This window comes from Haliotis rubra, unplaced genomic scaffold, assembly GCF_003918875.1.
Source record: "Haliotis rubra isolate DU_JTF1 unplaced genomic scaffold, ASM391887v1 Scf108, whole genome shotgun sequence".
NCBI classification, from domain to species: Eukaryota; Metazoa; Mollusca; class Gastropoda; order Lepetellida; family Haliotidae; genus Haliotis; species Haliotis rubra.
The window spans coordinates 1,848,495-1,863,433 of record NW_025764981.1 but is presented as its reverse complement, the minus strand read 5'-3'; the positions used below and the strand labels follow the sequence as shown (position 1 = coordinate 1,863,433).

At 43.7% G+C, this 14,939-nt stretch overlaps 2 protein-coding genes across 2 annotated transcripts; one reads left to right on the top strand and one right to left on the bottom strand.

Moving 5' to 3' along the window:
- Positions 1-1,235: 1,235 nt before the first annotated feature.
- LOC124281571 lies at positions 1,236-6,768 on the top strand. Its single transcript, XM_046717518.1, has 5 exons — positions 1,236-1,338; positions 3,164-3,180; positions 4,217-4,333; positions 5,727-5,906; positions 6,517-6,768. The coding sequence occupies exons 1-5, from the start codon at positions 1,296-1,298 to the stop codon at positions 6,691-6,693; spliced, it is 534 nt and encodes a 177-aa protein (XP_046573474.1). The 5' UTR covers positions 1,236-1,295; the 3' UTR covers positions 6,694-6,768.
- Positions 6,769-8,297: 1,529 nt separating this feature from the next.
- LOC124281560 (peptidoglycan-recognition protein SC1a-like) lies at positions 8,298-14,658 on the bottom strand. The gene is made up of 6 exons (XM_046717507.1): positions 14,575-14,658; positions 12,940-13,163; positions 12,097-12,142; positions 10,239-10,448; positions 9,299-9,412; positions 8,298-8,707 (listed from the first exon to the last, which is right to left on the bottom strand). The coding sequence occupies exons 2-6, from the start codon at positions 13,156-13,158 to the stop codon at positions 8,502-8,504; spliced, it is 795 nt and encodes a 264-aa protein (XP_046573463.1). The 5' UTR covers positions 13,159-13,163; positions 14,575-14,658; the 3' UTR covers positions 8,298-8,501.
- Positions 14,659-14,939: the final 281 nt, after the last annotated feature.

Below are 14,939 nucleotides of genomic sequence, written 5' to 3'. Positions count from 1 at the left end.
ACAATATTATTTATAATTATAATAATAATAATAATAATAATAGTAACAACGAGTGTTCTTATTAGATATTTTCGGAATGTCTGGTTTAGATTAGTGTGTTTGTTTAACGCTGCACTCAGCAATATTCCAGCTATATGGTGGTAGTCTGTAACTAATCGAGTCTGGACCAGACAATCCAGTGATCAACAGCATGAGCATCGATCTACTGAATTGGCATACGATGACATGTGTCAACCAAGTCAGCGAGCCTGACCACCCGATCCCGTTAGTCGCCTCTTAGGACAAGAATGGGTTGCTGAAAGACCAATTATAACCCTGATCTTCAAGGGTCTATCCGGGTTAGAATTGGTACCAGTACGTTGCTATCTCTGTTAGCTACAGTTTATTTCCCACGTGGGGAAGTGGGATAGAGTATGTCCCGCCACTCACTTGCGTATTGTCTCAGTAGACCGACCCGTGAAGACCCAGGTTCGATTCCCCACATGGGTACCATGTGTGAATCCCGTTTCTGGTGTCAACGCCGTGATATTGCTGGAATATTTGCTAAAGGCGGCGTGAAACCTTACTCACTCACTCACTACAACGAGTGAAGATCCGGGATTGATCTTCACCAACCCCTGCTTGTCGTAAGAGGCGACTAACGGGATCGGGCTGGCACACTTGGTTGACACATGTCATCGTATTCCAACTGCGTGCATTGAATCCCATCATGTCAATCATTGGATAGCTCGGCCCAGACTCGATCTCAACAGACCGGGGGGCGGTGGGGTAGTCTAGTGGTTAAAGCGTTGGCTCGTCACGCTGAAGACCCGGGTTCGAATCACCACATGGGTACAATGAGTGAAGCCCATTGCTGGTGTCCCCCGCCGTGATATTGCTGGAATATTGCTAAAAGCGGCGTAAAACCAAACTCAGTCAGTCAGTCAACAGACCGCCGTCACAGAGATGGAATGTTGCTGATTGCGGCATTAACAACAAAATAACTAAATCTTCGAAATGTATACTTATATTTTGACGGTGAGTTTTGTTCATTTCAACCCCTCTTCTCGAAGAAACGGTCTTCAGAACGTCCGTAAACCAAGATTGTCCTGAATACGGGACTGGACAAGCTGATTATTATTTACAAGGGAGGAACTGATTTATACATTCCAGGTAGTGTTCGTGTTTTGTGGAGGCATATTAATCAAAGGTGTGTTTTCTGACCTACTAAACACACCTGTCGGCTCACATCAAAGGGCACCTGTTATAGCTTATCATCACACTGATCCGCTGTCCAGTATCTCATTCACTTCGCAATGCTGCTCTCTCTTGTTATTTTCGCTCTCTGTGTCGCTGTCGGTGAGTACCCAAACATTTCTCTACATTCTCGAGTTACCGCCAGCCTTCTGGAAACCACGAAGAACGTATTTTCTTTCGAATCAGCATCCTCATTATCTCGCCCTTGTGCCCCTTTAAACTGCCGTTACCGTTGTAGGGTTGTATGTCTGTTATAACGCCTCGCCGGGTGCTGGGGTAGTTCACACTCTCAAACTCATTTGTGTTTTATTTAATATATTGGACCACATGGTCTTGCAAAGCGGCCTTCACACGACAAACTAAAGTTTGACAACAGGTGTTCTCAAACTCGAGTTTGACAGTGTGAACATTCCAACAACTCGCCACCAACACCATTGCGGAGTTGTCAAACTGTTGTCGAGAAATAGGATCGGTCTCTATTCTCACCAACTTTTCCATCAAACTTTCGGTGTTGTCAAACTCGAGTTTGACTTGGTGTAGTGTTGTCAACCTCGTGTTGTTCAGAAACAACCAATCGTAGTCAATGAAATTGTCACGTGACCGCACCTATAGCGACATGACGCTCAAATAACACGAAAGTTTGACAGCAAGTGTTTGACGTATGAAAACGCGAGTTTGACAACATATAAAACATGTGTAGTCAAACTTTAGTTCGCCGCGTGAAGTCCGCTTAACGCTTTATAAAGGGATCCCCGTCATTCACAGTATATACCTTGTGTTGATGTATTGATGCCAGTTTGGGGGGGTTTTTTTGCGTTACAAGACCACGTGATTTAGACGTGACAATGTGACTTAAGTTCCATTCGTCACTAACCCGTGAGCACCCGGGTTAGAATTGGTCTTCAGCAACCCATGCTTGTCGTAAGAGGCGACTAACGGGATCGGGTGGTCAGGCTCGCTGACTTGGCTGACATATGTCATTGTACCCCAATCGCGTAGATTGATGCTCATGCTGTTGATCACTGGATTGTCTGGTCCAGACTCGATTATTTACAGTCCGCCTCCCTATAGCTGGAATATTGCTGAGTGCGGCGTAAAACTAAACTCATTGTTAATGGAGAAATTGTCCTCGTCACAAGTTGGCTGAAATAATGCGGATGTTGAGTTAAATATTAACTCACTAGCGCACTGTTGACCTCTTTTGGGGTTATCATTCCAATGTTCAGCAATGGAAGTATTGTCCCTAAAACCCGCACTTTTCGCTATTCTGATTCTTAAGTTAAGTTCTGGAATATTCTGGGTGCGTAAAACTAAACTCACTCACTCACTCACTCAAACTGGTGCTACCGGGGAAGGACATGATGACCCTTGTCCCGAACACCTGGCGTCTGTGGACAATCTAAACTGGCCGTTCTCGTGCGTTGACCTTTGATCAGGGGGCGATGTTCCTAGTGCTTAGATTTTACAGGCGGTTGGAGTATTTGGGAAGGAGGCAAAATGAAACGTACATAAAATATAACGTAAAATTCCCTGATTTATTTGTTTGTTACGTAATGTTGCACGTCACCCGAAGCGTGAATCTTTCTGCACTTTTTATCATTCACTGTATTGAAAATTCTTTTTGCTGTTTTTTGTGTTGTTTAATATCACATTCAGCATCATTCAAACTATATCGACCAGATAGCAATGGACCAGACAATCTAGTGATTGACATCATGAGCATACGCAACTGGGTTACGATGACACGTGTCAACCAAGTCAGCGTCCTGACCATCCCGTCAGATCCCTTTTAAGATCAAATTTAACCCGGACACATGTGTCACCTTTGTTGGTGACGAATGATGCCAAGATGGACCATATATTTATTCAGAACGAACATGACAAATGGGAACTTTAAAGTAACAACTCTTATTCTCTTTCTGTTTAGGTGCAGCTGACGTCACTGTAAGTATAACTATAGAATATAAATATTGCTAGGTACAAGGAAACCCAAAGAGAAAAAGTTGCATTTCAGGTATTTGTGTTCTTGAAACCTTTTTGTGAACAGCTTTTGTAAGTGACGTGACAAAGAGCACTCTTTAGGACATTTTAAGACTATTTCAGGTATGCCATGGTCTAACTAACTAACTAACTAACTGACTGACTTAACCATTTTTATGAAACACACGAGTACAGATTGGTTCTGACTGAAATGGACAAAGATTAGTCGAATCCAAGATTTATAACCCACACCAGCAATCCTGTCACGGGTAAGGGACACTACTCTGCAAACTGGGATGTGCTGTCCATGACCAATAAAATAACGCCTGAACTAAAATATCTACAGAATAGAAGATGATGGAATCTTATGGAGGTGTGCCGAAAGACGTTAAAAATGTTAATTATTGTTGCCATGCCTGGTGCTCGTCATTAACACGTAAAACACAAAGACTGGTCTGCTCGTAGTAAGTACATTGTGTCTGAGTGGGGCATTCATGTCGATCTGATGCATGATATCTCAGTGCAGGGGTGGAAATAACTTTAAAATTGCTAGTGTACTCCGGTACAGTGGCACATGTAAAATCACTTGCCCTGATAATTTTTCCACTATACCGGCCGTTTTCTTGTTGAGTTTTTAAATAAACAACATAATTAATATTGGAAAGTCAACTGGACACCGGTACAGTGTGATATACAAATTTGCTTGCCCGACAGAAAAAACCACTGGACTCAGGCGTCGGGCAATGGGTTATTTCCACCCCTGCAGTGGGCCAATATTATATAACACGGCGTGGGACGTCCGGACACCCACTCACGTACGCACACACGTGTACAAACACACGTGCATGCACGTTGCTGTATATGTGCAATAAACTTAAACGCAGTGTTAAACCCAACTGCACGTGCACGTCACCACCACACACGATTTGCATTGTTCCCCATCTCAGTAACTTCCGAGGTCGCTTTAAAGTTATCATGTCATTATTTGTCTATTTTATAGTGCCCTCATCTGCCATGTCCTTTTGTGGGGTTCTGCAAGCAAACCGTCCCCACCTACTACGACCACGACGGCGTGAGATGTCGCGGCTGTGACCAGTGCGCCATGGACCCACAAGACGTACGTCAACATAGAATATACTGTTTAGTGCAGTAGCTTAGGTCCGATTTTGAAGTTGATCGTTACGCGCCGGAAACAAATATGCACTGTGCAAGGTTTTCTTCTACAATCCAGCGTGGAAAAGTCATATAGTGTTAGAATTGGAAATCCTTGATTTGGTGTGTGTGCTGTGTGTGTGTGCGGGTGTGTGTGTGTGTGTGTGTGTGTCCTGTAGTGTTGTGAATTGTGAAATCCTTGATTTGTGGGGACCTTGGACGCCATCTTTCATTTGGGCAAAAAATCGGGCACCCCCAAAAATATGTTTTAGCATGATATAACCCAGCACTTTGCAAAGTTTCATGCTTTAGTCCGCCAAGTATCGATTTTCACCCTTTTCATCTTTGTTTGGTGGTATCAAGAACTCAGACCTCGTTTTATTGTATTGGTTAGAATAGCAACATTTGCTCAGTCTGCTGAAAAAACCCACACGAACTGACAAGTGTCAATAGGGTCTGTAAGTCCCACGAGACGCTACTTCCGGTACTAAGCTGGTTCCCGCCTCCATTTGAGCGCGCCAACTTGCGATATGCAAGACGGGGCCCAGCTTACTTCCGGTACCATACTTCCGATCACAAGCGTATATTCAAGAGTGACTGAGTGAGTGAGTATGGTTTTACGCCGCTTTTAGCAATATTACGACGGGGACACCACAAATGGGCTTGACACATTGTACCCACGTGGGGAATCGAACCCGGGTCTTCGGCGTGACGAGCCAACGCTTTAACTACCAGGCTACCACACCGCCCTCGTATATTCAAGAACCAGTTCTGGTTCCAAATATGACTTTACTAGACTGGGCCAAGTGTACAACCATGCGTTGCTGTCACAGCTTTTGACAGTCGTAATAGTTGGTTAATTTGAGGATGGTTAGATCGAAATTTTATGTCTGCAAGGATTATCGGTTCCTTACTGTCAGCTGACAACCATGAGACCATTCGAAAAGGTATGAAACGTTGTTTGTCACCGGAAGTACTAAACAACGTAAGGTCTCGCGAAGTGCCGTGACCTACTTACGAGCCCTATATAGGGCCGAATTGTGCATGAAACTTGTACAGTATACGGTGATTAGTTTTCACCTTGGGCTTCTGTCGCACTGAAGCACATGCGGTGTCCTTTAATTTATAACAAGTTGTATTGTTCCTCTGTTCACCCGGCCGCAAATGGGTACCCGGTAGGTATTGCATTGTGAATTACGACGCTTCAAGACTGTATTCTGTACATGGGGCTGGGAGTGAAAGTGAAAATGATCAATTAGCCGGGCACAGATGTTGTCTTTCTTATCATGAAAAGGTATGGGTTGTTCGCAGTACAAATTTACAAATTATTTTATAATGTATTTTGTCCATGTTCATAGGTCCCATCGGGCACGCCGCTGCCCTTTGTCCACGCTATTCAGTTGCATATGTGCCCTATGTATATGTGCATGAACCCCGGACAGTGTAGCGTCCCCTACACCTACAGCCACTTCATGGTGAACGGCCTCAACTGCACCGGTTGCCCGTCGTGTCCCACCGGAGGTCATCCTGATGGCTCGGTGAGTGAGTGAGAAAATTTGAGTGAGTGAGTGAAATAAAGTCAGTGATTGAGTGAATGAGTGAGTTTAAAAGTGAGCAAAAAGGTGGTTGGTTGGTTGAAACTCAATGAGTGAGTGAAGGTGAGGAGTGTGTGAGTGAGTGAGTGAGTGAGCGAGAGAAAGTCACTGGATTTAAACGTCACGAATGTCGACTTCATAGATTGTACGTATGTGGAGAGTCGCACCAGTCTCCGGCGAGACGTAGCCACAAGCCAACATCACTGGTCAGGCGAACCAATACCTCTTCGACATGACTGTCCAGCAAACCGAACCAATACTTTTAAAAACAGCGTTAAACAGTAAACACCATGTCAAATACACTGACTGACTGACTGACTTTGGTTTTTACCCAGCTTTTAGCAATATTCCAACAACATCACGGCGGGGGACACCAGAAGTGGGCTTCACACATTGTACCCATGGTCAAACCCATGACGACAAACCAAACATATTACACGACATGACATGACCTGAAGATTTGCTACTCAAAGCGGCTTCAAACCCAACTCACCCACCCACCCACGCACTCACTCACTCACTCACTCACTCACTCTGATGTTCTATATTCAAGATAATCCTGAAGAAGAAGCAACTGCTACAGGGAGGCGTGTTCCAACTCGACCAGTGTCCAATGGTGCTGTGCAAGCAACCTGCACCGTGTGACGTGGCGTACAAGATTTCCACGATGCACGTCTCCGGCAAGGACTGTCCCGGATGTCCCTACTGTCCTACCGACAAAGCTGCTTGACCGGTCACATGCAACACACACAAGGCGAATGATTATGTTAATCATAATATTGGATATTAAAGATATGTTATGTTATGTGTGTTTATATTTCTTCTCTTGGATTTTAATAGGGGTGGGGTGGGAAGCCAAGTGGTTAAAGAGAATACAATCGTGAAGCGTGGTAGTTCACGATGCAATATCTACCGGGTACCCATTTGCGGCTGGATGACCAGACGAACAATGCAACTTGTTAAAGTGAGTGAGTGAGTTTAGTTTTACGCCGCTGATAGCAATATTCCTGCAGTATCACGGCGTGGGACATCAGAACTGGGCTTCACACATCGATATTAGGAATCGAACCGGGTCTTCGGCGTAGCGAGCGAACGCTTTAACCACTAGGCTGCCCCACCGCCTCCTGTATGTAAAAGATCGAGTCTGGAAGGAACAATCCAGTGATTGACGTCATGAGCATTGACCAACACAATTGGGATGCGTCGGCCTGTCCAATTAATCTGACAAGAATCATATGAAGCATTGTTTGAACAGCATAGACACACAGAACCAGTTTCATACCGCCGTTCGCTGTGCAAAGTCGCCTCCCTTAGTCGTTCCAGGAAGAGTTGATGGTTGGTTGGAATCTTAGATCGTCCTAAGTGCATAGCCAGCCAGCCTCAACCCCATGTCCACCAAGCCTCGCTTTCAAGGAAATCAATTATGATATATTTTCCAAACGAATATTACGTATACTTCAAAACGGGGTCAGTGTATGCCTGATTACCGTATACGTGCGTCAGTGTTACTTCAGCATAGTAAACAGGGAGTAAAATATCCACAGCAAAGCGCGACCAGTATAAGTCTCAATACTGCAAAATCCGGTTTTTGTTTTCAAAATGCACAAACCAGATATGCTGATCCTGATGCTTCGATTTCTTGCTTCTGCCAAAGATTCACAAGCCTATCTCTCATTTGCTGATTAGAATGTCCAGGTGACGTCACCATCTACAAGGAAGATGTCAACTTTTTTATTATGAGTGAGTGAGTGAGTTTAGTTTTACGCTGCTTTAAGCAATATTCCAGCAATATCATGGCGGGGGACACCAGAAATGGGCTTCACACATTGTGACAATGTGGGAATTGAACCCGCGTGACGAGAGAACACTTTAACCACTAGGCTACCCCGCTGCCCCTTCTTCATTATGAGGCACACGTTTCATGTCCGAGTATACGAAGAAAGTGGTACCCGTCAACTAACTACATCAATTCCTCCCACATCAACTTGACGCGCCAAGACTCTGTTTGTTTGCCCTCAACCAGCCATATGAAGGCGGTCCGTAAATATTCGAGTCCTGACTAGACTATCCAGTGATTCACATCATGAACATCATCTGATTCTACATATGATGACATGTGTCAGCGAGCCTGACCACCCGATCCCCTTAGTCGCTACTTACGACAAGCATGGGTTGCTGAAGACCAATACTATCGCGGAACTTCACGTGTGCTGTTTGAAATCACCCGTTAGGCCCATTGGTCACCACTCGCCCCTTTCCGTAATTCGGCTTGTCCCGGAATAACACGAGTTGGTCACGAATGCCGTTAGGCCCTAAGCGAGGCACTGACAAAACCTATGTTCAACATTTTATTGTGATGCGTACATGACTTATTTGAACATTTTCTCAAAACATTACTTTCAACGACAGCTGATAACGTATGTAGATGCAAAATATAAGTGACTGGCCAATATTACACCCGTCACCACTCGTCATATTCCGGCATCAGTCGGGAGACATCGGCAAGAGACGTATGGCCATGACAGTCCTCATCGACAGCTAATAATGCGGCCATGTTTTAATGAGCTCCCAAAGTTTCTGGCCAGGACAAGCGGTCTGGTTTTCAGGCATGTCGCGGTGGCCCCGTAGAATGTAAGTGGAGGAGATCTTGCCGTTGTTGACGCCGCAGTTAATCAGCTGTTTCAGCGTATTCAGGGCCGCTTGGTTGGGGATTCTCTCCATGAAGTTACCAATGACGCAGATACCTGTTGACGACATATGTAACGTGTCTCGTTTTGCTGAGGTGAAACAACTACAGCAAATTTGTGTTTTGTACATTTTTGAAAGCCATAGCTAGCAATGTTTATCCTCTATCACGAAGGCGTTTTGATAATGTGAGTCATGCAAAACAGATTGTGTGATTGCTCTTATTTTGAGAAACACACACGCAGTTATTCAAACTCGGTGAAATTAAAGGTACAAAATACAATGTACAATTATACAAATACGATACAACACAACTGCAAATACATCACAGACAAATACAATACAATACAAATATAACAGTACAAAGCAACACTATAAAAATCAAATACAACACAGAACAACACAATTTTTTTTAATTCAATATGGAATACAAATACAATGAACAACACAAGGGAGAGTTAGTGAGCTATTTTTGTTGAGATTCCAGGTGAGGTGAAATGGGGTTTAACGTCTTACTTAAGAATATTTCGCTCATATGAAAACGTGCATGAACCCAGTTCTCCAGTGTAACCAGCGAACACTGTGACTACTATCCTACCTCACTGTCGCTCATCTGTTTATACGTTGCCATGGTACCCAGAATTACGTACCGAGTCCGACGCTGTTGTAACCGTAGGTGTGGGCGCCGATAGTGTCCCATCCTCTTGCTTCGTATGCGTGACCGTCTTCGCCGACTACGAAGCTGTAACCAATGTCGGGCCAACCTGCAATACCATAGCTGTTATCCTTGTAACAGTGTGTGAGTGAGTGATGTTTAAAATCCAATTTCCACAGAATATCACGTTCATCTCAATTTTGGAGGTGACGAAAGTTGTAGAAATTAAATGGGTTAATGTTTTGGGCTACATTCGAGGGGTTATAATGGAAGCTATGTGCTTGTCTGATCTCGTATTTGCCATTACCTCAATTATGCACGGTGGAAAAAGGAAAAGAAGATAAGGCGTCTGTACAAGGTGTTATTGCATTCAGGTCTGCAGACCTCCAGATAAGCTGAGCATTTGCTCATAATACGAAACTACATTTAAAAACACAGTTTGTTTCACTTTGAGTTACTTGCGCACAGATACTCATGAGGAAATTGAATAACCGAAAAATGTTCATATGTACCAATTAGTAACGTAACTATAAGCAAATAGTATTTTCACAGATTTTTGTTATTGACAAAACTCTGCTGTATTGAATTGAATAATGCACGGATACAAGACATCTCGCTTATTGTAGTGTTGTCGTGGGTTAAAAACAACCACCGGTAAGCCATAAACGTTGCATTAATTCATTCGAACGTTTTAATTTTATATTGTAATCTAAATACGTAATTATTTTTGGGAATAGATTAAATGGTAGCTTCCCTGAGGGCTGATAGTAAGTATTATTGAGAGAAATGCATTATGTATTTTTAGAGAAATGTGGTGTGACATTGTGCCTTTAAGTTTTGGGAATATTTTTTGGGGTCTGTGTTTATTTCATAGTTTTCGTTTTTCATAATGCTTTCCCCACTAGTAGCGGTATATTGAAGGTTAAATCGATTACCGTGCGTGTCCATGTGGTACCTCTGATACGACAGGACCTCGGCCTTGCAGGCAGCCTCGTTATAACACGGGGCCGTGGCACCGTGGTGAACAAACACATACTTCGGAGTGACTCCCATCTTGCCGATGACGTATTTAGGTGCACGTGCACCCCACTCAGCGCGTGTAATGATGCGCGGGCAACCGCTCAGCTGAAGATTGTTGTTATGAGCTAAAAATAAACAAAATAGATTTAGTATGTGAGTGAACGTTATTTTACGACGTGGACACAAATATCCAGCTACATCACATGACCCTGTAAACAATTGTGATTGGACCAGACAAACCAGCGGTGGATGGCGTGACCTCGACCCACGACGTCGGGGTCACCGCTAGCCATGTCGCATAGCAAGAATAGGCAATATTAAGCTTAGTTCCACGAGAAGATCCGCGTCAATCACTCCTTGCCCGTGAAGATCCGGGTTAGAATTGATCTTCAGCAACACATGCTTGTCGTAAGAGGCGACCAACGGGATCGGGTGGTCAGGCTTGCTGACTTGGTTGACACGTCATCCTATCCCAATTGAGCAGATTGATGTTCATGCTGTTGATCACTGGATTGTCTGGTCCAGACTCGATTATTTACAGACTGCCGCCATATGGCTGGAATATTGCTGAGTGCGGCGTAAAACAACAAACCAGCCACTGACATACGGCTCGCACTTTGCTGAGTAAAACAACAAACCACCAATAGAATGTTTAATAGAATCTTTCACCGCAGATGAATACAGAGGTACCACCACACTTAACCTAATGGGAATCTGCGCCGGGAACCGTCCAACTAAATGATCGTGGCACTAAATCCAATGTAACTCCTGTGCTTTGATTAAGAACTACGTACTAAGGTAACACTACGCTCGCTTTATAGAAGCTCTGGGCTCTGCCAAGAGTACCGATTCACAAAGTTGTCGTAAGTGATACGTATGAGTAGTAATAGAGAGAGAGAGAGAGAGAGAGAGAGAGAGAGAGAGAGAGAGTGAGTGTGTGTGTGAGTGTGTGTGTGAGTGTGTGAGAGCGTGTGATGCGGCTTAGAGGCTTATTTGAATTAAGCCCAGCCCCTTAAAAATGTACAAGTTCAAATTAAAAATAGCAAAAGCCGTGCCGCAGATATTGATGTTTGACCAGAGACCCGCCTGGTCCCTGGTCTGATGATGTTTGTGGTGCGCTGGTATTCCTCTGTGGCTCAAGACTATTAAACATGGGTATTGGTCAAGGTACAGAGTTGCGCATCGCACGGTTCGCGCCTACCATTCGGAAAGAAAAGACACGGAGCTCACGCACAACCCCACGGGAGAAATACCAGCGCACCACAAACATCATCAGACAAGACTATTAAACATTCTATTGGTAGTACACACACACACACACACACACACACACACACACACACACACTATTACTACTGTATGTGTATCTGACCTAACTACGTTTGACAAGTTCAGAACATATGACAATGGTCCGAGTAAAATTTAAAGATTACTGTTAGTTACGCCAGTTTTAGTGTAGCTTTGTATTGTTTTGATAACAGCCTTAGACAATGTCGTAAACCTAGCGCAACTCTACGAGAGTGTACATTTCAGGCGCTTTTATGTAATGGTACTCTCGAACTTTAAGCTTATAAATTACAGAGTCGTCCAAGGTTCCCCAGTTCTAGGACGATCGTAACTGCCATACTTTAACACAGACCTACGACAGTCGTGGCGCTGAGGTCGATTTGTAAAACCATTACAATGCTGTTTCTGTCCATGCGTCCTCAATGTAACGCCTCCCAGGTGATAATAAGAATACCTCAAGTTCAATGAGTATGGACGCTACCTTACCCCCACATGGATGAATGTTCAACCAGTTGACAGCGGCATAACCATTCTGAAATGTAGATATTAGTCATATAGTACACTGCATCCAATGTAAGCAGAATGTAAAAGACGGGGCATCTCAGACCTTCATGAGCATCTATTGCAAGGGATATTATGCCCCGAAAAGGAGTCTTTTGGCAACAGCCACGGCGGTTACGATGGTACTGGCCCAAAGCCCTACTACTACTACTCATCGTTTTAATAGTAGAATATTTGTTCTTTTAATGATCGGCTAAATTTCTACAATATCGCCAACAGCTGAGGGGATGGTGTAAATCCAGCTGGGGTCCATGCAGGAAGCAAGAGTACTTTAGGCCCCATGGTCCCTGGTATGGTGATCTACCTTCAGTTGCTGGCGATCAGTAGTCTGTTTGTATTTTGTATTGTTTTCTGCAGTAATAGATTTTAGTACAACATACAAGGTTTAAACCAAATCTGTGATATTCTTATATTTTTACTGTCCTTCGACGACAGGTTTATATGGTATATACTTATTGTGGTTTAATTGAGAGATCGTTCTCGTCACGGTATGGCTGAAATACTGCCGATGTGACGTTAAATATTAACTCACTCACTCATTTTACTACTACAACAAAAACTCCTACTGGTACCACTACTACTACAACTGCCAATACTAATACTACGATTACAACAAGTACTTCTACGACTACAACAACTACTACTACAACAACTACTTGGTGTCATCATTCGTGGAATCCTGTTTCATCCCCAGCATTACGTCCACGTGTGAAACCACTACACAGAAATGGTTAAACCGACGTTAAAACACCAAATCAACTCATTCACCTTTCCGTTGTAGTCGACGTGGGCCCAGGTGTAGCCATCTGCAACGTGTCGGTCACCTTTGAAGGTCACACATTGACCGTTTGTCAGGGATCCGATGATAGGGGCGTTGAGACTGTACCCGGAACGCACGTGCAAGCTATATGTTGCGCATGCGCAATCTGCCGCTTCAGAGCGTGGCGCCAACAACAGCATCAACAGGTATCCAAACAATGACTTCATCCTTGCTACAAAAAATGTACACAAACGGCGTTTTTGAATTAAAAAAAACAAGAGGAAAAAGCTTAGCCATTGAGCCAAAATGGTTCTGACAGTGATTTGGTTACTATCCATATGAATATTGTTTTAAAACTTTGCTTAATTCCGCCAAATGCTTTTAGAGGAAAGAGAACAGAATGAATTTTGTTTCTTTGTTCAGTTTTCTACCCCGGATAACTTACAGAATATTTTTTCTTTGAAGCTACTGGTTTCAGTTTACAGATAACATGTCTTGACCGATACTTTGGCGATAGCATATCCGGTGCACTTAATGAACACTTTCGTCATTGTTCGTGGGAACTCATAGCAGGTCCATTTAATGAACATACAGGCCTTTCGTCATTGTGCGTGGGAACTCATAGCAGGTCCTTTTAATGAACATACAGACCTTTCGTCATTGTTCGTGGGAACTCATAGCAGGTCTATTTAATGAACATACAGGCCTTTCGTCATTGTTCGTGGGAACTCATAGCAGGTCTATTTAATGAACATACAGGCCTTTCGTCATTGTTCGTGGGAACTCATAGCAGGTCCATTTAATGAACATACAGGCCTTTCGTCATTGTGCGTGGGAACTCATAGCAGGTCCTTTTAATGAACATACAGACCTTTCGTCATTGTTCGTGGGAACTCATAGCAGGTCTATTTAATGAACATACAGGCCTTTCGTCATTGTTCGTGGGAACTCATAGCAGGTCCTTTTAATGAACATACAGACCTTTCGTCATTGTGCGTGGGAACTCATAGCAGGTCTATTTAATGAACATACAGGCCTTTCGTCATTGTTCGTGGGAACTCATAGCAGGTCCATTTAATGAACATACAGGCCTTTCGTCATTGTGCGTGGGAACTCATAGCAGGTCCTCATAGCAGGTCCATTTAATGAACATACAGGCCTTTCGTCATTGTTCGTGGGAACTCATAGCAGGTCCATTTAATGAACATGTAGACCTTTTCTGGAAGGTGTTTGCCATAGCTGCCGAAGGTTCCTGCGAATATCGCTCATAAAGGCAAAGTTCGACCACCACACAGACCTATACGTCACTAAAACAGAAACGCATCTGTAATTTCCAAAAGTGTTTCAGTCACTGACTTTTACAAGCTTTAATGTTGGGGCAGTGGGGTAGTCTAGTTGTTAAAGCGTTCGCTCATCACACCGAAGATCCGGGTTCGATTTCCCACATGGGTACAATGTATGAAGCCCATTTCTGGTGTCTCCCGCCTTGATATTCCTGGAATATTGCTAAAAGCCGCGTAAAACCTCACTCATTCAATTGTAATGTGAGAAGTGAAACAAGCTTTACCCTGAAATCTAGCCCGATTTAAAAATAAACTATTTTTAACCACGGTATAGATACGCAGGGTCTATTAGAACTTTACCTTGCTGCCAGCTTTGTTAGAGGTCAAAGTGAAGACACAGAGTTGTTTATCACCAAGCTTATCACACAGCTTCAAGGAGTGGCTCTATCAACTACCATAGTCCGTTATCACGGTCAGGAATCACAGTCTTAGATTGTTTGTTGTTTAACGCCGTACTCGGCTGTGTTCAAGCTATATGACGGCGGTCTGTAAATAATTCTGGACCAGACAATCCACTGTTTGGCATCATGAGCATCGATCTGGGACACGATGAATGAGTGAGTGAGTATGGTTTTACGCCGCTTTTAGCAATATTCCAGCAATATCACGGCAGGGAACACTAGAAATGGGCTTCACACATTGTACCCATGTGGGACTCGAACCCG